Source organism: Magnolia sinica, chromosome 7, assembly GCF_029962835.1.
Source record: "Magnolia sinica isolate HGM2019 chromosome 7, MsV1, whole genome shotgun sequence".
Lineage (NCBI taxonomy): Eukaryota > Viridiplantae > Streptophyta > Magnoliopsida > Magnoliales > Magnoliaceae > Magnolia > Magnolia sinica.
In genome coordinates, this window is record NC_080579.1 from 864,206 (window position 1) to 891,726 (window position 27,521).

A 27,521-nucleotide genomic window follows, 5' to 3' on the forward strand; every position below is an offset into this window, starting at 1 on the left:
CCAAAATGATGTGAAGTACGGGGCATAACTAAAATGGGTTTCAATCATGTTTTCTTAATTATACTTTGAGTTGTAGCCACAATCATTTATGATCTTTTATGTTATTATATTGAGAGTTAAAAGAGTTTCCAAATGATATATGAATCAAAAGATTTGGATATGAAAATCAGAAGATACATAATCAACAACGATATAGCCATAAGTTGTATTTAGCCAATTATAGAGGATTCTACAATTAATCCAATTTCTCTCTTTTCATAAGACTGATTAGTGAATATGATATCTACTTTAATTCATTACACTCAAAGATAAGCTAAATGGAGTTGATTGTGCCTAAACTAAGAAAAAAAAAAGTCAATTGGTCAACTTCCATGAAATTCTCCATGATTCCTCTCTAACTGCATAATCTTATTCAAAAAAGGCAATGGAAATCTTATCCTTGCATATAATGGTTGAGAATAAGCAAATCCATTTTTTCCATACTCCTTTAAACACCACTTATGATTTTTCATTTTATAGGATGATCATTGATATATGTATAAATAGAGAAGATCTCATATTTAGATCTTCAAACTGTAGTATGTTGAGAACTCAATAAGAAGAGAAAAAAGAACTAGAGAATGAGACAGAGCAATGAGTAACGGAGGAGGAAACGGAGATGTTCTATGAGTGTTAGGGATGGAGGGCTCAATGGAATTATTTTGATTTGGGTCCTTTGTTTTGATAAGCTAAATACAGTCGATCAATGACAAGTTATCGAATAAGGAGAGAAGATCTAGGCCACGAAGACTTAGAAGAGTGCATTTTACATTCATTTGTCTTCATTTGCATCATTTCCATTAAAAGTATATCAATTCCCTTTATAAATGCAATGAAATTTCCTCAAACTCTTCCTTTCTCACTCATCTTAGCATGAAGACCATATGACTAGGCTGAAGGAGATACCTAACTCCTCTTTGAGTAACCAGATTCCTAGAACTTGGTTAGATTAGTTGAGTTCAGAGTCACTTCATTTCATTTATGTGTAGTTCTAACTCATTAAACTCACCACTTCATTGTTAGAAATGTAATGATTAACAATTACATTGATTTGAGTCAAACCACACCCGATATTAAATTTCGCGGCACAAGTATACTACGATTCCATTATAGAGTGATCACATCGTTCGAAGATATGAGAGTTCTTGGACACTCGAACTTCTACAAGCCTACCATGATGTGAGTGCAAAATTGTACTTAAAACCTGTAAATTCGCATATGAATCATTTGAGTTAAAGAAGGGCATAAACCTTTTAATGTCACTTCATTTTAGTGGAGCCCATTTGATGACTAGATTAGATGGCATATACACGCAATGTGGGCCCCACACACAATTAGAAACTTTCTACAGTGGTCTTCCTCTCCCCCTTTGGTATAATGGGTTGAATCTGATGGATGGATTGGATGGCATGGACACATTAGAGTGGGTCCCGCATTGATCATTCACCCTTATCTATTGTCGTGTTCTTGTTTGGAGAAGTATTTAATACTCTGGTGGAGTATGATGCTTCATATGAGTTAAACAGACTAAATTATAAAACTTCTTGTGGCCAAGTCACAATCTCAAAATAAGATTGATTGACCAATCCTAAATCTCTTGATCTGGTATACATTCTTAACGAAATGGAACTGTTGTTCTTAACGAAATGGAACTGTTGGATATTTTGCATTTTAACTGTCCAGTAAATGTCTACCTACTCCAAGCCGTCTGTCATAATTTATACAATCTAATTTGTCTACCAACTCTAATTCAATGGTCAAACAATCGTACAAGCACAATCTCTGGTCTATGGTACATCATAATTTGTATAGTTTAATTTGAGTTGATTTACTATGTGTATAAAACTTTTATAAATTCATGTGTATCATCCGTCAAGGCATTCCGGAGTATTATGTTTGTCATTCTTTGTTTGGAGGTGATGCTACTGTGCATACCCAAAAAGGGAAAAAAGAAAATGCTCTATTGCACTCAGGAAGGTGCTTTGGCTAGGGACCTAACACGAGCCAGATAGATAGCTGGTGTCAAAGCTCTATAGGCATGCCATGATGTATGTGTTTTATTCGTGGTGTTTATCTACTTTGACACTTTATTTTAGTTAGGGCTGTACATGAGCAAAGTTAGCTCGGTAGCTCGCTCGACTTGACTCAAAATAGCTCGATTCAACTCAGTTTGAAAGTGAGTTCAAGCTGAGTTGAGCTGATTTTTTGAGGTTGAAAAAATTTCGAACTGAGTTTGAGTTTGCCCGGGCTCAACTCGACTTGGATCGATCCCAACTCGAATCGAACTCGGATCAATTCAGTTCAATGACCCGGTTACTTTGATATTGTTGTTGCTCACCTAATGTTTGAAGAAATGATTCAATGAAGAGTGGCTGGTGGCAAGGAAAGTACATATATGAAACAAATACCCTTTTTTTTCTTGATTTTTATATTGCTTATGAGATGTTTAATAAAATACATATAAAACCATTATTGTTGTTTTATATACGGTGAGATTTTGAAGGTGCAGACAATGTGTTTGTAAAAATGTCGCACAGGTGAACTCGGCTCGATCTTGGCTCGAATTCGCCCGAGCTGCTGACCGAATCGAGCCGAGCTGGCCAATCAGGCTCAAGGACTGAGCTGAGCCGAGTTCAAGCTAAGGTCAACAAGTGGCTGAATTGAGTCAAGTAGTGCCAAGCTCGACTTAGTTTAACTCATGTACACCTCTAATTTTAGAGCATGAGCTGAAAAATGAGGCAAATTTAAATTTAATGTGGACCACACCATATGAAAATAGTGTTGACTCAACGTCCGCATTTAAAAACTTTTTAAGGCAAATTGTGATGTTTATTTGCCCTCCACCTTATTAATAAGGTCACACTTGGATAAAAAGAAAACGCGAATATCTTCTTGATCGAAAACTCACGTTGCCCTCCAAATGTTCTCTACGGTGAGTATTTATTCTCCGTTGTTTTGTATAATGTGGTTCACATCAGATCCATGGCCTAAAATGAGCCGGCAAAAATGTACGGACAGCATGAATAAAACACAGACATCATGGTGGGGCCCACTGCCCTATAATTAGCTCCCAAAATGGATGGATGGCATGGGTAAATACATACATAATGGTGGGCCCACTGCCTTAAAATGAGCTTGCAAAATAGATGAACAGCATGGATAAAACATATACATCATGGTGGGTCCACTCCTACTAATAACATCAGGACTCTTGGACAATTCAATCAATAGATCTAGACTGTCCATTGGGTACAACATAGATTTCATGACCTACCATGCATATATCACAACAATCTGACAACTTTAACAATCTCACCACCATCAGCCTTTAATCAATCCACGGCAATTTCAAGGTGGGCCCCAAAGGATAAGGCCCGGATATTGGCACATGTTTCGCAACCGAAAGAGAAAGGGGCACGTGTGGCAGGAGAGAGGGGATATCCAGATCCCGGACCACAGTTCAAGAAAGAGAAATGTTCCAGTGCTTTTCGCAGCACCGTAAGTTATACTGCTCGTAGTTGCATCAGAATACTTAGACAATTCAATAGATTGATCCAGACCGTCCATTATGTCCAGCATAGATTTCATAGCCTGTCATACAAATATAACACCAATCCGATAATCCTAACCATCTGATCATTAGCCTTTAATATGGACGGTGGAATTCATTTTCGCGAAATAGGTCTAATCAACCATTTGATCAATCTTTTTGTTGGAGCCATATGAAGAATCACTCCTATTAGGCAATCCTAACCATCCCAACCATGGGTTGGAAAAAAGGACTACTACAAGAACAATGACAAATGGGGAATGGATCAAATCATCTAATAGGTATTATGTATATTTTTTTTTTCACCGAACCCATCAAATAAAATGTATCTTGGATATAATAAACGGTTCAGATGGATCAATTGAACTGTTCAAGTAATACATGCAACTAGGAGCACTAGCCGCATCTAGCCACTTGGACAATCCAATCAATCAATCTGAACCGTCCATTAAGTCCATGACACATGTTATGGTCTACTAGGCAAAAATTACACTAAATCCATACCTGATTTGTCCTTATTTTTTTGACCATCCCTTTCCCAATCATGTAGGGAATGGCCAGGATTTCTGACCAAATAATGAGGCAAATCCAAAGCTCAAGTGTACTTGACCAGAGAAATAATGGGCATTGAACGCCTACGGTTAAAAACTTCTCGAGGGTCATAGAAGTTTTCAATCAAGCTGACATTTTTGTTTTACTTTCTTACATGTCTGTGTGAACTCATGAACAGGTTGGATCTCAATTAGACATCATGGTGGGCCTTAGAAAGGTTTCAACGGTGAGCATTAGGGTCCACTTGAGCTTTAGACCTACTTCATTTTTTAGTTCATGCCCTAAAATGGCCTAACCAAAAGGATGAACGGTATAGATACAACACACTTCATCATCATGGTGGGGCCCACAGAACTTGATAACATCACTTCAATAGTTGTCTCTTTCTCTTTAAATTTTAACTGTGGACAATACAAAGGAGCAAAAGCATGATCCTGACAAGGGACACGATGGGCCTATTTACAACCGTATTTTTATACGAGGGACCCACTACATGCGGCAGATGCCTCTCAACATCTCTCAAATTAATTTCAGCTTTCGATTTTTGTCTTTCAATATTTTCGATCCATTATCACAATTTTCTTCTGTCAGTTGCCTTATGTTTTCTTTAATCATTTGAATGGTTACGGCAGTAGTCATAATACAAGCACGGACCAATCAAGGTGGGTCCATTAGATCAAGAGTCTCAATCACCATAAACCCTACCCATAAGAACTTAATATCCGGTCTAATTTTAAGGGCTTATTTGGGAGCTTAGATATCAAAGTATTTGAATTTTGAATCAATATGACTCAGTATCAATGGTGATAATGAATCCTTCAAATGTGCTCGGCAGCTTGTATTAGATTTTATTGTAGTCCAAAAATATCAATGCTTTGAAATTATGCAGTATATTTACAAGAGTTTAAATTTAATTATTAAATTAACATTAATATCCCTAATTATTGTATATATATAATATTTGACACATAATAAGCCCATTGAAATTATATACTTTGCAAAAAAAAAAAGATAAAATTCCAAATATCTCATAAGCATAAGATCACTATCGAGCAACTAACCAATGTATTTTAATCGTTGATTTACATAGCTAATGATGTAGAGCGGGTCGCGGACAGTTACATGTCCAAGATGGATCAGAAAAGGCCCGATCGACGACAGAAGTGATTCAGACCATCGAACCTTAAATCGAGCGTATCTTGCGATCTGGAATGAGTTATCTGACGTAAAATATATGATTTTGGGGTAAAACGAGCTACTGAAGCCAACCAACCCCGCTACGCTGGGTTACGCAGCCGGGAATTACGAAAAACTCCTGTATCAATGGTCGTTTTCCTGTTTTAATTTTGTTTTTACTATAAATAGTAAGTTTTAGTTTGATTATAACTCTTCATCCGTCGGGCTTTAGGAGTTGCGCCCAACGTGAAAAAATCTTAGAATAATTAGGAGAATGGTTTGGTGAAGCCAAATAGGACACTTACTATTTTTGGCCGAAAACCTTGCGCAATAGTAGACATCACGACCGTCTATAAATAGTAAGTTTACTATTTATAGTAAGTCGCAGATTCTAGGAGTTTGAGTTGTAGTTTGATTCTGATTTCTTTCCCATTGTTTGGTACCCCTATTTAAAGGGTTGTGAACTCGTTTTTATTCATCAATTAATCAATTTCGAATTTATTAGAATTTATTTCTATTTTCTGCTTTCTTTCCTCGTGGATTCGAGAAGTCTCTGTGAGGAGTCCAGAGAAGCGCCGTGGATTCGAAGTAGTTATCCTCATCACGTTCATCCCTGCATTAGCTAATATTTGAACAACTCTGGTCATTCTATTGTTGTAATTTTAACAATCCGACCAGTTGATAATATGATTGGGGATATATCATCAGCAAGCCACGTGTAGTATCCTAACGACACTCATGTTACATGTGTGACTCTTATGCCTTAAAAAATGAGTAAAAAGGGAAGAAGATTGCTAATCTAAGCCTCAATCCGCCCTATCAAACAGCCCTTAGGATCCGAATACCCTCCAATCCCCAATCCATAGTGCCCAATGACCCCTAATAAGAAAGTAGGGATAGGAGGGATATTTGGTTGCTAATATCTATATTCTTTAGCTCAATAATTCCTTATTCCTATATAAAATAAAATTACTTTAGTTGTACTCTATCTATGGCCATTCTTGGAATAACCAATTGGAGAATGACACCTGTTGTTGCATAAAGAGAATAGCATGCGAAAAGATCTTAAAGATGTTTGGAGTACTTTTTATGGAAACACATGGCGTTGAGCTGGATAGTACTACACATCATCTGATGATGGGGCACAACTAAGAAGTCTAAAAGAGGGAAAGTGGCCAAGAGGATATAAATTGTTAGAAAAATACAAAGAGGCAAAAGGATTTGGAAGACTGACGTGGCGATGATTCGACTATCTTAAACGGTTACAAGAATACAAAGAACAGAAACCAATGTAGACGGATGTAGAGTATTTTAATTGTATAATAGGAGTAGCAATAATCTCTAGTGGTAAATTCTAGCTGTAATTCAAGTCTATGCTCTCGTACTAGAGTAGTTCCGTTTCAATATAAATAGCTCCTCATTCGGAAAGCTCATTGCAGTCTCGTCATACGGTAGATTTGTAAATATTCTTTTTTCTATGTGATTGTTCTTGATTACCTGGTATATCAAAAATCCTTTCATATTGAAGGCAAAGTGCAACCCATCCTTAGAGGAAGAGCCCCACCCTCCAACAGTTGTATGCTTATCTTATAACAATCTTGTGTGAGTGGTCGAAGAACGTATATTCTTAGGTATCAGTCATATACAATCACATTCGATGTATCTGCCTATCTTGACACTTGGGATCAAAGTTGTAACACACCTACACACACCACACATGACTAAAACAAACCGAGCTAAAGCCAACAACTTCATTATATAATTATTCTACTTTTTTATTTCTACAATTTTCAAAATTCAATGTGACATTTAAGGGGCCCGTTTGGATTATCGATTACCAAAATAAGTAATAATTATCATTGCTATAGCAATTGAAAGTAAAATTGAGTAATGGGGGCATCAACTCCTCCAATCTCCAACATGTAAATTAAGTATATATATATATTACTTGAATATATATATATATATATATATATATATATATATATATATATATATATATATATATATATATATATATATATATATATATGGGAAAAGGTACTATGCGCTCGACCTCACAAGACCGTCCCATGAGGTCGAGTTGTGTGGGCCCCACCATGATGCATTTCGAACATCTACCCCATCAGTCAGATGCACCATTCCATCATGGGCCTAGGTCTCAAAAATCAAGTCAATCCGTGACTTGTGTGGGCCACACCACATACAGAAGTGGGGAGGGGCCGTGCACCATTAAAACATTCATAATCATTTTTTGGGCCCACCAAGATGTGGTTTGCAAATCCAGCCCATCCATTATGTGTGTCCCACTTGAATGAGGGTTCAGACCAAGTTTCAGCAGCATTCAAAACTCAGGTGGGCCCCACCAAGTGCTTTTATATGTTTTTGGCATGTCTTCACATGATTTTAGATGGTATGGCCCACCTGAGTTCCGTATACGGCTGATTTTTGGGATATCCCATAATTTAGAGGGGACCCATCAAATGCACGGTGTTGATGGTCGACACGCATCACAGTGGGGCCCACACAACTCGACCTCACGGGAGCTTATCGTGAGGTCGAGCGCATAGTACCTTTTCCCTATATATATATATATATATATATATATATATATATATATATATAGTGTCCACACTTTCTATCTATTTTGCAATATCATTTTAGGACATGTGTTAAAGAATGAGAAAGATTTAAAGCTCAGGTCAACTAAACTAAAAAGAGCATTAGGACATTGAAACCTTCCCTAGGACCAATAGGATGTTTATTTCCCATCAACTCATAAGGTCAAGCAAGCCAGGATGAAAATAAAATACAAATATCAGCTTGATCCAACACTTTCGAAGACCCATGAAGTTTTCAATGGCAAGCATTCAATCCCAATTGCTAGCTATGATGTGGTCCATTTCGACTTTGGATCAACCTTATTTTTTTTACTACTTCGATAAAAATGTCATGCAAGATGGATAGACGGTGTTGATATAACAACATACATCATGGTAGGCCCATGAAACTATGCGTGTCAACGCACCTAGGCCTATCCATGTTTGCCGTGATTTCGAAAGGATCAGAGTTACCAATATCCAATCAGAGATAAGATACTGTGATCAGCGTTTCACGCCACATTATTGATAGTCTATTATCCAAAAAAGCAGGAAATGAAGAGGAGAATTCCAATTACAAAGCAAACAACAGTAGAATCGCTTAATTCATCTCCTAATACAGATGAGAATTCCAATTACAAATCAAACAACAGTAGAATCGCTTAATTCACCTCCTAATAAATTATATATAAAAAGAAATTCTAAATATTTGCCTCGGAATGCAAAACCCATTGATTGAAATAGCTCTGTAGACTTTTTTTTTTCTTCCAGGAAATCGGACTGTCTCAACCAAACAAAATCCAGCCATTTCTCATTGTTAGAATCACAAAAATCAGAGAATGAATTTCCCAACAACCAAACACCTTCTTCTGTCCACTATCATCTCTACCTCCTAACACCTGCAATTACAGTAGAAGAAAGAAATGGAAATGGAAACAACCATTCTCTTCTCTCTCCTCATCTCTTCTTCTCTCTTCCTACTCTTCTATCTCTCCTCCTTCTTCCATCCAAAACACTCCACCACCACCCCAACTCCCTCCACCCACCCCATCATCGGCAACCTCATCGCCTTCCTCCACAATCGCCACCGCTTCTTTGATTGGGCCACTCAAATGCTCTCTGATTCCCCATCAAACACCATCAACGTCCGCGGCCCGCTCTTCACTTCCCGCGGCATCTGCACCGCTGACCCCACCAACGTCGACCACCTCCTCAAATCCAATTTCTCCAATTACATCAAAGGCGACCGTTTCCACTCCGTCCTCTCCGAACTCCTCGGCCATGGCATCTTCAACGTCGACGGCCAGCTATGGTCATCTCAACGCAAAATCGCCAGCCATGAATTCAACACTCGCTCCCTCAAATCCTTCGTCGCCGACACCGTCCGTTCCGAAACCATCAACCGCCTCCTCCCAACACTCATCTCAGCATCAAACACCAATCAGATCATCGATCTTCAGGACATCTTCCGAAAATTCTCATTCGACAACATCTGCAATCTTGCATTTGGAGATGACCCAGCATGCTTAGATCCGTCGAATTCAGATACTCAGCCGCTGTTTGTTCAGGCCTTCGATGAGGCAGTAGAGATCTGCTCAGCACGGTTCATGGCCCCGACGCCATGGGTCTGGAAATTCAAGAAGCTTCTACGCATTGGCTCGGAAAGAAAGCTCAAACAGCTGATTGGTATTATAGATAATTACGCGATGAAGATCATAGAGTCGAAGAAAATCAAAAATAAGAATGACCCAGATCGTGATTTGCTCTCAAGATTCATGTCTACTAATCAAGACTCAAACCTGCAGGATCCGATAGAGAAGTGCAAGTTCCTTAGAGATATCATCATAAGCTTCATATTAGCTGGGAAGGACTCGACATCAACGGCGCTAACATGGTTCTTCTGGCTACTCTCAACGAACCCAAAATGCGAGAAACGGGCCTACGCCGAGATATCGGAAGCAATGGTGGAAGCGCAGCGGCGGGATGGGGAGATCTTGGAGTATGAAGAGCTGAAGAGTTTGAATTACTTGCATGCAGCTATAACTGAGTCGCTACGGCTATATCCGCCGGTGCCGATTGACTCGAGGGTGGCAGTAGCTGATGATGTGATGCCAGATGGGACACGTGTGGGGGCTGGATGGTTTGCAGACTACTCGGCGTATGCTATGGGGAGGATGGAGAGGTTGTGGGGGAAGGAGTGTTTGGAATTTAAGCCGGAGAGGTGGTTGGATGAATATGGAACGTTCGTTGGGGTGGACCAGTTCCGGTTTCCAGTTTTCCATGGTGGGCCACGAGTTTGTTTGGGGAAGGAGATGGCGTATGTGCAGATGAAGTCAGTAGCAGCAGCTGTGATTTATGGGTTTGAAGTGGTGGGAGTGAGGGAGGAAATGCCGACATATGTGATGTCTCTCACTCTCAAGATGGACGGTGGATTTCCTGTCCGGGTCAGCAGAAGAAAATACTAGCCAGGTTCCGCTTTATATATATATATATATTATTTTTCCTTTAAAAAAAACATCATCTGTATATCATTTTATATTAAGGATTAAATTCGGTTGGAGTACAATCTATCAATATTCACAATGGGGCTGCAACTAAGATAGGCCTTTGACCTAAACTCAAATGACCCAACCCAAACCCAATTGACCCAACCCATGGTGTTTTGGGATGTCAAGGTCCTTGGGTTGGGTTTGGCTTTGGCTTTGGGTTGGAAAACCCCAACCTTATTTAAATTTGAGTTGAATTAAGGGAGAGTTAGGTTGGGTCAAGTTCAAATACATGTATTAATTTGGGTTAAGTTGGAGACCTTGGGTTGGCATCCTATGTTGATATTCCAAAAACCTAAAAACCCGACTTGACTCGGTCTTTAGCTGGGTTGGGTTGACGCGAGTTGAGTCTATGACTTAACCCAACTCAATATTTAATAATTTATATCATGCTTTCTTTAAAATTAAAATGCCAGTCAAATTAGCATGATTCAGTTTAAGTCGGCTCACCAAGCAAAGTATGGATGTAATGGTCTGGGTTTGGGCTGAGCCGAGCCTGACCCAACACTTAACTGGGAAGGCTAAGCCTGACCTGAAATAATTTGGTTGAGCCTAGGCCTAACTTGGTTCGACCTGACTGACCCAAAAATTATTAAAGATTAAAAATCAGTTTTAGCATACTGTATCATCTTATGTTAATTAAATAGCAAGGCTTTAATTAATTAAATAGCTGTCAATTTTCAGGCCAAGCTTTAGGTCAAGTCATTTTGGCTCTATGTAGCCGCCCAATCAAACTTCTTATGTGCATGTGTTATACCATAAAAGTACACAATTTCAATCTTGAATTAGGCAAACCATGCATATTATTTGTAAATGGTTCCTTCGGATATTTATTTCTTGGTGCATGCGTTGTGTATTTTGATCGGAGCGGATTATGTCCTGCCCTCACCTAGACAATAATATGTCTAGGCAGAGACTTTGTGGGACCCACTATAATTTGTGGGTTTTATCAACTTTGTCCATCCAATTGTTCCAAATCATTTTATGGGATAGCTCAAAAGGAAGTACACCCAAATCTTTAATGGACCACAATGAAGCAGTTGTTATGATGACACCCACACCCAGATCCATAGCTCAAGTGGTATACTAAGTGAAAGATACCTCGTTTCTAAACACTGAGGTCATGGCATCGATTCCCTAGTGGGGGTGGTTAACAGTGAAGTGCGAACTGACAGTGGGTGTACTAACAAGCTAACAAAAAAAATAAAAATAAATAAATAAAATAAAAAATATTGATGGCACCCATAGTTAAAACCTTCCCAATGGCTACTGTGATGTTTATTTGCCATTTAAGGTCATGATATAAACATGGACGAAGGGAAAACACAAATATCATCTTGATTCAAAACTTCTGTAGCACCTGACAAGCTTTTAATGGTGGGTGTTCAATCCCCATTAGATGGTCCACTTAAGCTTTGGATCTATCTCGTTTTTGGATTCATACCTTAAAATGATATGGAAAAATGGATGGATGGTGTCCATAAAACCCATACATCATGGTAGGACCCACAGAGCCCTGTCTGGATGGATTGCATCGGATTGCGGGGCCAGGATGCAATCCACTTCCACTTTTATCAACCACAGATTAAAACCATTGGGAGCGGATTAGGTTAGACCCCGGATCCGGACACCTGACTGAGGGACCACCATGATGCATGTGACTGCATCTATGCTTCTTAGTACCGAAAACTCATTTTAGGGCATGATCTAAAAAATAAGCAGATCCAAATCCCATATACCATAGTAAAGGAAACAATGGTAATTGACCATTAAAACCTTCTTGTGGGATGCAAAAAACAAGATGATATTTGTGTGGTCTATTTATACTGGTGTTTGTGACCTTATCAACACGTTGGATGGTAAATAAACATTCCAATGGAATTGATGAAGTTTTTAATGGTGGAGATTCAATCACAAATGTTTCTTGTGGTGTGTTCCACCTAACATTTAAATCAGCTTCAATTTTGGTAAGATGCCCTAAAATGAGCTGTTAAAATGGTTGGATGGTGGGGATTTAAGGCACATACATCAATGTGAGCCCCCACAATCAGGGTCCCACCCACCTCGGTGGATCCGGAGTCTCACTTCCCAAAACCATTCAAGCAAGGAACTGAGATTTTAGTAATTTTCGTGTTGGGTCTGGTCGGCCAACATTTTTTCCCGATTTGGGGCCTGCTATCGTCGGCCCATGTCAGGCTTGGGCCTTTCGTCTTTGCCCAAGCCCGTCAAGCCCAAACCAGCCCATTGCCACGTCATCATTTTCCCGAAAGAGTATGGTACTCTGGGTGATTATGATGTTCTGTACACGTGTAAACTAGGCATGAATTGAGCTTTATCAAAATGGAAGTAAATGGCCTGTTCATCCACGCCGTCCATCCGTTTTTCCAACACATCTTAGAACATAAGACCAAAAATGAAACAGATCTAAATCTCAAGTAGACCACATTAGAAAATAATGGGGATTGAACACCCACCATTAAAAACTTCTTTCGGGCCACAGAAGCTTTGGATCAAGCTGATATTTGTATTTTCTCTCCATCCAAGCCTGTTATACCTTATGAACAGGTTAGATGAGATATAAATATCATGGTGGAGCCTACAAAAGTTTCAACGGTAGCCATCATTATCCCATGCCTTAATAAGCCGGCAAAATGGATGGACGGCTTCGATGAAACAGATATATCACGATGGGCCCATAGAGTTTGGTCATCAGATACATCCATGGTGACCTGGTCTGCTGGTCACCAGGCATATTCTCATGGCTTTCTGCCCTCCATCCACCGTCAGTTTCTTACCATGACCCATCTAAATCAAGTAATCAACGTCCCACATCGATAGTTGGAATCATCAGCCCATCTCTGCATGTGGGCCCACAGGGCAAAGCAACGTTTCACTTTCAAATTGAAATTTTTATAAATGCTGGTGTTCGTTCACCCACCCCACGTTTAAAAAAGTAGCAGAAAGCCAGGTGGTGGTGATTTGATTTTCCGTGTCAGCTAGTGGTTGCTATCATGACGTTGTGTGCGTCATTAATGGGAGAGGATTAGGTGTGACCCCGAACGTGGGGCCCACTTCAGTTTATTTTTAGTCTATCCACACCGTCCATCTGTTTTTCACCATCATTTTAGAGTATGATACAAAAAATGAAGTAGATGTACATCTTAGGTGGAGCATATTAAAAGAAACAACGATGGATGAGCATTAAAAAATTCTTGTGAGTGATAAAAGTTTTAGATGAAGCTGATATTTATTTTTTTCATTTCTTCCAGATTCATTTGATTTTATCAACAGGTTGGATGGAAAATAAACATTACATTGGGCCCTAGAAATTTTTTAATGGTTAGAATTTATTTCCAACTATTTCCTGTGGTATGGTCCACCTAAGAATCGGATCTACTGTTTTATTTGGTTCATGCTCTAAATTGAGCCGGAAAAATAGATGGACAGTGTGGATATACAACACATACATTGTGGTGGGCCCCACAGTCAAGACCTCACGGAAGTGATTAAGGTCCCGACCTTACTGAATCTACGCCCGTCCTTAATAATGAAAACTGGAGTGCGGATCCTCTGTCTCAGCGTTTTCATTGGTCAACGTCACTGTTAGGTCTATGTCATCAAATTTTTTAATATATTAAAAAAAATACATTTAATGAGGACTATAACGGAGACGTTAACGGAAGCGGTTTACCTGCTGAGCAACAGACGCGGATTGCGTCCTACCCCCGCCCGGACGGGCAGGGCTCTGTGGGGCCCAAAGTTATGTAAGTATTTTATCCATGCCGTTAATCGCTTTTATTAGACCATTTTAAGTTACTATCCAAAGAACAAGGCAGGTCCACAACTCCAGCGGACCACACCAAAGGAAGCTTTAGTGATAAAACCTGTATGAGGGCGACTGTAATGTATTTTTACCATCCAACCTATTAATAAGGTCATGTAGAGGTGGATGAAGTGAAAACACAAATATAGGCTCGATCTGAAACTTCTCTAGCTCCCAAGAACTTTTTAATGGTGGAAGTTCAATCCCCACTTTGTGGTCCACTTAAGACTTGTATCTGCCTAATATTTTTCATCATACCTTAAAATGATCTTAGAAAAACGAAAGATAAAACACTTACATCACTTACATCACTTTGGTAGGACATAATCTGCGTCCCCGAGTAACTCAGTATGGTAAGGGCCTGTTTTGGCCATGCTCTAAAATGATCTCGAAAAATGGATAGACGGTGTAGATATAGCCCACACATCATGGTGGGACCTACACAACTTGCTAACAATGAGTGATATTAGCACGGACCCGATACAACTCCATCTAGCCTACTTCTAAGCTTTTCCACTCTTCCCAAACATGGAGTGGAATTGGCACGGACCAGATGCACTTCCATCCCACCTAAGACCATCTAATCCAGCCGTCCAAACAGGCCCTAAGCTTAATGAGTAGAGTCCGTGGAGCCTACCGTCATTGTCATTCGTGCATTGTATCAACTCCATCCATCTCTTTTATCATCTAATTTTAGGATTTTACAACAAAAATTAATCATATCCAAAGATCAAGTGGACCACACCACCTGAAACAGTGTGAATTGAATTCTACCGTTGAAAAGTTTTTGGGGCCCACAGAAGTTTTGTATCAAGATGACATTTGTTTGTTCCATTCATCCATGTCTTTGTGATCTTATGAACAGTTTGGATGAAAAATAAACATCATTGGGGGCTTAGAAACATTTCAATGGTGAAAATCAATACTTCAACTACTTCCTTTGGTATGGCCTACTTGAGCTTTTTATATATTTCAGTTTTGGGCCCAACTTCTAAAATGATTTGAAAAAAATGGATGGATGGCGTGGATAAACCACATGAATTCACAATGGGCCCAATAGAATTTACTCAGTACGATAAGACTCGGTATGCAATCCGATTTCACGTGTCTAACGGGATGCGGATTTCCTACCAAAGCCTTTTGCAGTAAGATCCTGCGCAAGGATTTCAAATGGGCCCATTGTGACGTTTGTGATAAATCCAAGCCGTTTATCCATTTTTAGATATCATTTTAGAGATATAAATATCATGGTGGAGCCTACAAAAGTTTCAACGGTAGCCATCATTATCCCATGCCTTAATAAGCTGGCAAAATGGATGGACGGCTTCGATGAAACAGATATATCACGATGGGCCCATAGAGTTTGGTCATCAGATACATCCATGGTGACTTGGTCTGCTGGTCACCAGGCATATTCTCATGGCTTTCTGCCCTCCCTCCACCGTTAGTTTCTTACTATGACCCATCTAAATCAAGAAATCAACGTCCCACATCGATAGTTGGAATCATCAGCCCATCTCTGCATGTGGGGCCCACAGGGCAAAGCAACATTTCACTTTCAAATTGAATTTTATAAATGCTGGTGTCCGTTCACCCACCCCACCCACGTGTATAAAGTAGCAGAAAGCCAAGTGGTGGTGATTTGATTTTCCGTGTCAGCTAGTGGTTGCAATCATGACGTTGTGTGCGTCATTAATGGGAGAGGATTAGGTGTGAGTGTGTGACCCTGAACGTGGAGCCCACTTCGATTTATTTTTACTCTATCTACTCCGTCCATCCATTTTTCAGCATCATTTTAGGGCATAATACAAAAAATAAAGCAGATCCAAATCTTAGGTGGAGCATACGAAAAGAAACAATGATGGTTCACCATTAAAAACTTCTCGTGGGTGATAAAATTTTTAGATCAAGCTGATATTTATTTTTTTCACTTCATCCAAATCCATGTAATTTTATGGACAGGTTGGATGGAAAATAAACATTACAGTGGGCCTTATAAATTTTTAATGGTTAGAATTTATTCCCCACTATTTCCTGTGACATGGTCCACCTAAGAATTGGATCTGCTTTAATTTTTTGGCTAATGCTCTAAAATGAGCCATAAAAACGGATGAACGGCGTGGATATACAACACATACATTGTGATGGGACCCACTGTCACGACCTCATGGAACTGATTAGATCTCGACCTTACTGAATCCACGCCCGTCGTTAATAATGAAAACTAAAAAATTCACGACCTGCCTTTGAAGTGATCTCCACGTGGAAGGTTAGACGGGGTTCATCAAATATTAATTATTAAAGGACGCGGATTCCTTCTGTGAGGAATTTGTTTTATCCACTCCGTTTATCCAAAATTTCAGATCATTTTAGGACACTAGGACAAAAAGGAAACCGATCCAAGGCTTAAGTGGACCACAAGTGGGGATTGAACGACCGCCGTTAAAAACTTTAAGAAGCCGTAGAAGTTTTGATCAAGCCGATATTTGTATTTTCACTTCAACTAGGTTTATGTGACCTTATCAACGGGTTGGATGGAAAATAAACATCATGGTGGGCCCTAGGAAGCTTTCAATGGTGAGCTTCATTGTCACCACTTCTTCGTATGGTGTGGTCCACTCGAGCCTTTGATCTGTCTCATTTTTGGGATCTTCATTTAAAACGATCGGTCCAAATTGATGGACGTATTGGATAAAACACATACATCACGGTGGGCCCTACAGTACCCTTGCGTGGGCCGAGTCCGTCTGGGCAGTGGCCAGGAGGCCCAGGACGCAATCCGCCTCAGTATTAATAAAAAGGTAGAAAAAGAGATTCGACAAATACTTTGATACGCCGGCGGAGTGTGGAGGATGATACGCAGGCACTTGGAGGTTACTGAGAAACTGCAAGTGGCATGAAAGTAATTCAATCCAAACCGTCCAAATTATAGGTCCCATTTTTAAATGTATCATAAACTAAAAAAGAAAATTCCTATAAGATTATCCAACTACTAGATTTCGGGGCATCTATTGGACGGCTAATAGGAAAAATATCCAATTCAAAACTCCCCAATCTCTCTCGCCCTTTACTCACGCACATACCAAAAACTACAGTCTCCACTCTCCAGTGCGTGAAATCTAGTGCGTCCAGCCGTCCAGTATTTGGATATCTCTGGCCTCGGCAAAGGCCCGAAAATGGTGTGTATCTTCCATCCGACCCGTTCATCGGGTGGTCCTCAACAGGATGAAAGGACAGTCCAAAAATCTCTTGATCTATAGCTCAGGAGTTGCATATTGCATGAATTTGAAAGTTCATGTGTTATTTTACATTGTTCCCCTTCTCTGGCCAACTTGAGTCTGAGATGGAGCTGATTTTACTTTGTACGGTGAAGATCATGAGAGTCACATGGTCATGTACGATATGATGAAGATTAGGAGGATCACATGATGGACGGCGGATATTATATTCGACGTTCCGACAAAGCCAAAAAAGTAAAGAGAAATTTAGGACTGTAGACCCCACCTTTTATCCAGCTGTTTTGGTGAAACAATACAAACTTTGTTTTGCAACTTAGACCTGCACGTGCGGAGACCGAACTTCAGAACGAAAATACACCTCCTTTCACGGAAACGGATTGGGTACTCCCCTGCCACCAGCCAACCGCGGATGGTCGGTGGTCTGTGGGCCCCATCATGATGTATGCTTTTCATCCATGCCGTCCAAATATTTTTCCACATCATTTTATGGTATGAGACCAAAAATGAGGTATATAAAAATCTCAAGTGTACCACATTACAGGAAACAGTGTTGAACGAGCGTCAACCATTGGAAACCTTTAGGGGGCCCACTGTGATGTTTGTAAGAAATCCTTCCTGTCTAAGTTCATTCATAGGGTCACAAAGACCTGCATGAAGAGGAAAAACAAATTTCATAATGATCCAAAACTTCTATAACCCCTAAAAGGGTTTCAATGGAAGACGTTCAATTCCTCACTTCCTTTTACAGTGTGGTCCACTTGATAGTTAGATCTATCTTATTTTTCGTCTCAAGCCTTAATATGAGCTCACCAAATAGATGGACGGTTTGGATATAACACAAATCTCATGATAGGACCCACAAAAGCAATATAGCAAAAAAAAAAAAAAAAACACAGACTACCGCGACACCGCCGCTTCTCACTCTGCTATGGCTATGACTATGATTATAATTCGTAGCTAGGTTTTAAGGCAAACTCACCGGACAATCCTGAACTTTTTTGATAATACCGAAGCCATTCGACGTATTGAAGCTACAGTCATAATCCATAGCTACAGGGTACTACTGACCCTAACTCACTAGCTTCTTTTTTCTTTTTTTTTTTTTCATTGTAATCGCCATGACATTCTGTGGGTCCCATTATGAGGTATGTATTATATCCAAACCATCCATCTATTTGACGAGCTCGTGTTAAGGTTTGAGACGAAAAATAAGACAGATCTAGCTATCAAGTGGACCACACTGTAAATGGCAGTGGAGGATTGAACATTTACTATTGAAACCCTTTTAGGGCTCATATAAGTTTTGGATCATTATGAAATTTGTTTTTCCTTTTCATCCAGGTCTTTGTGACCTTATGAATAGATTGGATGGAAAATATATGTTATGGTGGGCCCTACAAAATTTTTAACAATGAAAATCAATTTCCCGCTGCTCTTTGTGGTGTAGTCTAGTTGATCTTTGGATATGATTCTTTTTTTAATTTTTGATAATGCTCCCGAATGATCTCGAAATATGGATGAACGTTGTGGATATAATAAATACATAACTGTGGCGCCCATGTAACTTTAATCTCTTTTGAGTAGGGCGAACATGAAATTGAACAGGGCAAACTAGAAATTCAGCGGGGTAAATATGAAATTGAGCGGGCCAAACTGGAAAACTAGAAATTGAGCGGGACAAATTGGAAATTGAGCGGGCCAAACTGAAAAACTGGAAATTGAGCAGGACAAACTGGAAATTGAGCGGGGAGAAACTGGAAATTGAGCGGGCCAAACTGGAAAACTAGAAATTGAGCGGGACAGGCAAGCGTTGGATATACATTGTTGAGGTTTACAGTAATCTTGGAGTGCAGAAAATTTTCATGTTTGTGCATTTCAGTCCGAGTTCCTTCTCTAATCACGATGGCTATGAGACAAATTTTCAGTTTGTCCCGCTCAAATTTCAGTTTAGCCTGCTCAATTTCCAATTTGGCCCGCTTAATTTTTAGTTTGTCCCACTCAATTTCGATGGAAATGTGCGGTCTTGATTTATGCCTACTGTAGATTCAATTTCAGTGGAAATGCTCACTCAATTTTCTGATCGAAAGTGCACAAAAAGCTCCAATGACGAACGATGAATTTCAGAGTTCATTCGATTCAACCAAGAATTAATTTGGTCCAAATGAACCCAAGCTCGATGTGACCGAAATCAGGCAACTGCCGAAACAGAATCCTATTATGATTCGAACTCGACTTCAGTCTGACCAATGCATAACGCGGTTGAGTAAATATGAGACAGTTCAAGGAGTGGAGGCAAAGTCATATGTGGTAAATCATTCTATTTTAAGAGATTTGCTTGTTAAATAAATAGGCAAATAAATGAATTAAAAGATAGAAAAATATTTTTATATACTTATATATACATATATTTACATAATTATGTATTAGATAAAAATGGAAGGGATAAAAAGTTCTCCTTGTAAAAAAAAAATAAAATAAAAAATTCCCATATTATTTTTTTTTTGGTTGCTTTTATGGGTCCCATCATGAGGTCTTCGTTATATCCAAACCGTCCATCTATTTGGCGAGCTCATATTAAGGCTTGAGACAAAAAATAAGATAGATCTAACTATCAAGTGGACCGCACTGTAAAAGGCAATGGGGAATTGAACGTCTACCATTGAAACCCTTTCAGGGGTTATAGAAGTTTTGGATCATTATGAAATTTATTTTTCCTCTTTATCTAGGTCTTTGTGACCCTATGAATGAACTTAGATGGGGAGGATTTCTCACAAACATCACAGTGGGCCCCTAAAAAGTTTTATGGCCCCCAAAAAGTTTTTAATGGTCGACGCTCATTCAACATTGTTTCCTGTAATGTGGTACACTTGAGATTTGCATATAACTCATTTTTAGTCTCAAACCATGAAATGATTTGGAAAAATATATGGACGGCATGGATGAAAAGCATACATTATGGTGGGGCCCACAGACCACCGACCATCCGCCATTGGCTGGTGGCAGGGGGAGTACCCAATCCGTTTCCGTGAAAGGAGGGGTATTTTCGTCCTCAAATTCGCTGTCCGTACGAGCGGGTCTAAGTTCCCAAACGAAGTTTGTAATGCTTCATAAAACCTGCTGGATAAAAGGTGCGCCCACAGTCCTAAATTTCCCTAAAACCAGCAGCGTTCCTCTCTTTTTGTCATCAGAGGATCTCCTTTGAGAGAGATTACCAAAGCATCTCCTCTGTGAGAGAGAGAGAGAGAGAGAGAGAGAGAGAGAATGGCCACATTAACAGTCCCTGACTCTCTTCCATCTCCGATCGAAGATGCTGAGAGTCTAAGGAATGCTTTCAAAGGTTGTCTACTTTTCTGTTCCATGCTAGGATTGTAGTTCACATCCACTTTTAAGGATGGTGGGACACATGTATGGAAAATCTGGACCGTTCAAATTGTGGGTCTCATCATGGATGATGCATAGCCCGAATATCGCATCGATCGGTCACTCGTAACACTTCGATCATGCCAGTTGAATTTGGACCGTTCATCCATTTATTTTTAACCGTCCATCCGATACCCAATATTTGGATGGTTGTGATTGTCTGATCAGCACGATCTTTGGGCTAAGTGCAATTCAAAATGGGGCCCATTATTTGAACGGTCCGGATCGACATGGCACTACTGTGTAAAAGAATGTGGTGATGGCGCCCTGTAACACATGGATTAGTGTCATCATGGGTCACCTTCAATTGAAATCACATCTTGTGTTTGTGGCGATTTTCGCAATGTTTGATGATTCTCATTGCATATATTGATTAAATGCACTTTATTTTTCTCTTTTGATGATTCTCGTTGCATGTATTGATTAAATGCAATTTATTTTTCTCTTTTTCTTCATTGAAATTTTCTAATTTTAGATTAATTTGTTCTTCTCTGAATGCATGGATTAGCTTAATCATGTGTCCCTGTTGATAAATTCACATCCTTGGGTGTGTTTGGATGCCACCCATTTCTCATTTTTCATTATATCTGAAACTGGCATTCGTAGAGAAAGCTGGTGACCAAGGTAGGCAAGGCTGGGATTGATCGTCTCTTGAACACATGTTCGTATGTCCCATGTGTTTGAAAATCTTAACCATTCATCAATTTGGCATTGAATAAATTTCACACCTGAGTGGGCCACTACTTAGGCTCAAGGCCAGCCCATTGAAAATGCATTAAATTCATTCTCAGTTGGACCCAAACACGCCCTTAGGGCCCCTATGGATGACAGTGGAAAACAATTCCAACTCATTTTTGCTCAACAGGCATGATAAGCGGTATCAACGCTTGTCGTAAAAGCTTATATGCAGTTCACATCCGGCCGTACACTAGTCCACTTGATCAATTGATGGGTGTGATTCTTTTATCAAGTGGAGGGTCACATGATGGTGCAACTAATGGACAGTTTGGATCCACAGGTGTGCGATGCAGTGGCATGTCTGAACTCCAAACTCATTTACATGGGAAAAAAGTGTTAGTTTTGTTTTTCCGACGGTCTAGGCCAATTGAGAAGAAATGATTCAAATGAAAAAAGAGCATAAATGCAGCTGTCCGCATTAAGGGACCGTTTGGGTGCATATGGAATTGAACTCTAATTACTTGCCTAATAAAGAGAAAATAAAAAATTTCTAATTTGTTCCTAATCTCTACTCCAAGCTGCCATTGATGGTACTTACAAGTTGGAGTCGAAAGAAACAGAATTTCAATTTGATGGTTACAAAGTTATTAGGAATACTTGGAAATGTTATTGGGTTTTGTCATTTCCACTTCAAGATAATGAATGTTTGCAATTCAATTCACTTGTGAATCCAAATGTTGCCATTTGATTAATGTGCATGTGTTTTTGGGATTCATAGAATGATTTTTATTTTTATTTTTTGTTGGGGTTAATATCTTATGCTTCTTGTTGCATTGGAGTAGTTAAGGGTGCTTGTACTTGCAACAAATATCATGAATTTTGGAATGTTTGAGCTCTTGAAGCCCCAACTAGTTGTATTTGGAAATCGAAAGCTTCACCTAGATCCATCATTTTTGCATGGTTAGTGGGCCTGGACTGTATTTTGATGATAGATTGTGATCTTGGTTAATGGGTTTTGTTTGTGTCTAAGGAATGCTGAAGACACTAGCCACCTGTTAATCCACTGTCTATTTGAGGCAACAATATGGGGATGGTGCTTCCAGTAGTTTAAGGTGGCTCTGTAGATGCTGCATTGATTAATCGGTTAGTTGTGGCCGGAAGCATGAGATCATTGGGAATCTCTGTTTTGTGGCTATCTTCTGGGCGATTTGGAAAGAAATCTCAGGGTCCTTTCCTTCATTTAAATGGGTGATGTTTCTCTCTGTTGGTCAGAGATTATTGTAATGTCTTAGCTTTGTTCCCCCCTCCCCACCACCAGAAAAAAAAATCATGAAATTTTATGATATTTGGTGCAACCAAACACGCCCTAAAACATAATGCTTCATACAATCCTTACAGTCTTCTATATTCATTCATTAAACATGGGATTTTACTAGATGCACATGTTTTTGTTACACTTCTATTCTTTGGAAGAAATCTTTTGCTAATTTTGATTCCTTTTTTCAGATTAATTTATTAAACATGAGTACTGCCTTTTTTATGCTGTACTAACCTTCTCTTATTTTTCTATTTGCCTCTTTTTCTATCTGAATTGTACTATTAGATTGACAGGTTCCTCTTATTAACTTCACATCTTTCTTTTCTTGTAGCCTTTTCAAATTTCAATGCTTCTTGTTACATCAGTCTATTGAGGGTGATTTTTCTTTTGGGGTTTTTTTTCCTCTTTTTTCTCCTTGCGTTGATTTCTTATTTCTAGCAATTCTATGTTATCTCTCTCTCTCTCTCTCTCTCTCTCTACTTTTTCCCCCCTTTTGGTATATTAATTCAATGCTCTGATGCCACTTTTTTTTTTTTTTTAATAAAACATCTTGTTTTTCTTTAATTTGCTATTTTTGTTTATATTTGAAATACATTTCAAGTAATTTCATTCTAATCTTATGCTGTGGTATGACAGGGTGGGGAACAAATGAGAAGGCAGTAATTACAGTACTAGCACATAGAAATGCAACTCAAAGGAAGCTGATCAGGCTAGCTTATGAAGAGCTTTATGAAGAGGATCTCATCAAACGACTCGAATCCGAGCTTTCTGGTGACCTTGAGGTCTATCTTCAACAACTAGACCATATGACCTTTCACTAAATACCAATGACATAGATTTTATGCTTGTGTGGTCCATGGCATTCATTCGCGTAACTATTGAAATGGATGTGATGCTATTGTTTTTGCTATACTAGTCAATTGCACATGCACAAATGCATGTGAAATATAAACATGAATAATTTTAAAGTTATTAAAGGACTTGTTAGGAAATTGATGCAGCCACTCTTCACTATCAATCCCACCTAGTGGGCCCCACTTTCCACTTGCACATGAAGACCCCTTAGTTCACATGTTTGCTTATCTTTTAGCTATTTTCTTATCTATTTGTTAGTTGAGATAAACATTAGGAGTTTGAGTTCAATTAGGATTTGGGATTCCAACTTCAAAGCCAATGGAAACCTAGATGTTACTTCTAAATTGATGAATTGATATTGAATTTTTATTTTCCCTAATGACATAGATTTTATGCTTATGTGATCCATGGCATTCATTTTAGTAACTATCACAGTGAATATATTAAGCTATCATGTTAGGAACACTATGTTATAGGATGCAATTTAGTTCGGACCCACACTCGATACAGCTGATACCGTCTTGCAATGATTCAGAACTCTTGTTTGGTGGGCCCCCCTTTGATGGGTGATGATGCAAAAATGCCCCAGTTGCAGAATCCTATCCACCCGATTGTCGGCCTACAAATGGATAGTTAAAACAAGAAATAGCCAACAGTCCATATGGAAGTTTCTGACTAATGGCTGCATTGTTCAATGGAGGAGATTATATGGCCATTGCTCATCCTTGGTGTGGCCCACAAAATGAACGGTCTTTAACACTGCATCATTGAAATTTGCAAGTCACCTGTGCAAACTTCTGGCTGAAGAAATATACACAGCTGCAGGGAGCATTAAACCATACCCAAATGAATCCACTATTCTGTTTTAAGATGCAAAGGTATTGAAAAATCATTTTACGTGTGCACAGAAAGCAGTGTACAGATGGATGTTTGAATCAGCTGAGAGAGATGCCATCTTAGCTAATGTGGCAGTGAAGAATGGGACTATTGACAATCGGGTGATCATAGAAATAGCCTCTATTAGATCTCCTGATGAGCTTTTGGAAGTGAAGAAAGCTTACCACGCACGTTTCAAGCGATCCCTAGAAGAAGATGTTGCCTCGCACACAACAGGTGACTTCCGTAAGGTATGCCATTGAACAAAATACTGTGTTTTTGTGTTCATGTGCAAGTAGTGTTTATCGAGAAATGCTAATACAATTCACTTCATGAATGATAGAAGAGAAGATAGACGCAAGCTGCACCACACATTCCAAAATGGCACATGTGTGAGAGCTGGCCATCCACAAGGAGGGCCCACTGGAAATATGTAATCATTAAAAAAAAAAAAAACACCAGGCTGGTCCACTCATCATATATGAAACAAATGCATGGCTTGAGAAAACTGACCTGCAGTCTAGATTCAACATGAACCGCTGATGAATGGAATAACCTGATTTTCAGTCCAGGGCATTTTCACAGTGGGGTCTACCACATTGGGATGGGTACAAGGACCCATGAATCTCCTGTTGAATATGCATTTGTACAATGTTCATCTGTAGTCACTGATGCTATTGTGGGCCTTGGTTTGTGTCACAGCTTTTGCTTTCACTAGTGGGCACTTACAGGTATGATGGTGATGAGATTAATGGAAGGCTAGCACTATCAGAAGCCAAGATTCTCCATGATGCCATTGAAGAAAAGAACTTCAGCCATGAAGACATCATTAGAATCTTAACTACAAGAAGTAAGGCGCAGCTCAATGCAACCTTCAACTGTTACAAAGACGAGTATGACACTGCCATCACCAAGGTGGGGATATCGACACCGTGTTTGGATGTTCTACTTAAATCGAATTGACTTTCAATAATTCAATTCAATAGAGACTAAATGAAGAAAGATGGTTCATAATAAGTAGCCTCATATTGCAACTAGTTTCGTTTCAAGTCAAGCGTCAAATGCATGTAATTGCAATAATGGTTTTGGCATTACAAACTAAAAACTGATTCATCTCAATTGAGCATCCAAACACGCCATTGAGCTCATTTTTCTGAAAGCAAAGAGAAAACGATTCTCCTTTGGTTTTCTGTATTTTAGACAACCCTAAAAGGTTGAATATATAGGGATATACAACATCTATACAAGGAAAAAGATAAAATCAGAATCAACTATACAAGGAAAAAGATAAAATCAGAATCAATTATCTATACATGGAAACAAGGCACGTTTCCTGTCTAACATTTTCAACTAGCAATCCTTCTTTTTCATCTAAATTCAATCATTTTCTTTACTTATTTCCTGATGAATAAATGAAAAATTGTATACATGGGGATGCTGTTATTAGGGTCTGGCTGGTGATTCCGATGAATTCGTGTCAGCGCTGCGAGTGATAATCAAATCCATTTGCTCCCCTCATAAATACTTTGAAAAGGTAAGAAATCAAAACATCAAGAAAAAATCATCTTAATTTCAGTTCCACCAGTGTGTATAATGCAAACCCATGATATGCCACCACATGTGCCTATTTGGCACATGTTTTGAAATCCAAACTGTCCACCACCTGGGCCCCGCCGTATAGATGCCTGGATAAAAGTCAGCATGATCCACTCATAAGGTAGACCGGAGTGTTCACTTGAAATAAATGGCCAGGAAAACTGGGACACCTTGGAACATCACCACCTTGATTTTGGACCATAATTCCTATAAATTGGGATCCACCTGATGGACAGTTTAGGTCTTCCACATGTGTGCCATGTTCTCACATGTGGTGCCATCTAGAGGAGCTGCCTTGTACGTGCCTGCATGATTAGCATGCTTCTCCATTTTGTTATACTGTTATAAAAAAATTGAGGTTTTGATTGTTTCAGGTGCTGCGCAATGCAATAAATAAGCAGGGGACAGATGAAGATGCAATCACGCGCGTGATCGTAACACGTGCTGAGAAGGACTTGAATGAGATCAAGGAAGCGTATTACAAGAGAAACAACGTCACTCTTAATCGTGCAATAGCCAAGGACACTTCTGGGGACTACGAGGCCTTCCTCCTCGCTTTGCTTGGAGACTAAGGCTGCATTTGGAAGTTCAAACGAATTGAAATGCAATCCTTTCAATTCAATAGAGTTCACGTGACAAAATTCCGACATGCCCCCATATTGCAACTACTATCTTTTCAAGTCCAACTTGGAATGCATTGAATGTGCAATTTGGTGTTTGGTTGTCATTATGAATTTAAATGGTCATGTCCTCTATAATGAATTCCATGAGTTGCAGTTCAATTCAATTGATCATCTGAATGCACCATAGCTATAGCTCTCATCTTACTTATCGAAAAGTTTTCCTACTTAGTTTGTGTTCTCTTGTCTACTGTCGATTACAGGACCATCGTATCATCTATGATTATGATTCTGTGGAATTCGGTGTGCGCTTTTTTCTAGTGTTTGGAATTGAATCCTTGAGTTAATCATGGTTAGATCATTATGAGTATTATTGTTGCCTATATTGAATGTGAGGTTACTATTATTATTATTATTTTATTTTTTTTGCACTTGGTGATTTGGGTGCTTTTGAATATGCATGAGCCGATCCATCTAATCAACCAATGATCAATCTCCGTTGCCAAATATAGGCTTACATGATTTGATTAGGTACAAGCCAATCATGCTTATCATCTCATAAATCAAGGCAGAGGTACATCCCATATGTACATGCATGCCTATCCATCTTATTAACCAATGATCCATCTCCAC

General features: G+C 39.2%; 2 protein-coding genes across 2 annotated transcripts; both read left to right on the forward strand.

Annotated features, from left to right (window-relative positions):
- The first annotated feature begins 8,551 nt into the window (after positions 1-8,551).
- On the forward strand, positions 8,552-10,409 carry LOC131250760 (cytochrome P450 94A1-like). The gene has a single exon (XM_058251051.1). The coding sequence runs from the start codon at positions 8,841-8,843 to the stop codon at positions 10,380-10,382; it is 1,542 nt and encodes a 513-aa protein (XP_058107034.1). The 5' UTR covers positions 8,552-8,840; the 3' UTR covers positions 10,383-10,409.
- Positions 10,410-20,698: 10,289 nt separating this feature from the next.
- Positions 20,699-27,271, forward strand: LOC131250761 (annexin-like protein RJ4). Its single transcript, XM_058251052.1, has 6 exons — positions 20,699-20,862; positions 23,578-23,723; positions 24,705-24,923; positions 25,375-25,587; positions 26,120-26,206; positions 26,643-27,271. The coding sequence occupies exons 1-6, from the start codon at positions 20,787-20,789 to the stop codon at positions 26,838-26,840; spliced, it is 939 nt and encodes a 312-aa protein (XP_058107035.1). The 5' UTR covers positions 20,699-20,786; the 3' UTR covers positions 26,841-27,271.
- The last annotated feature ends 250 nt before the right edge of the window (positions 27,272-27,521 follow it).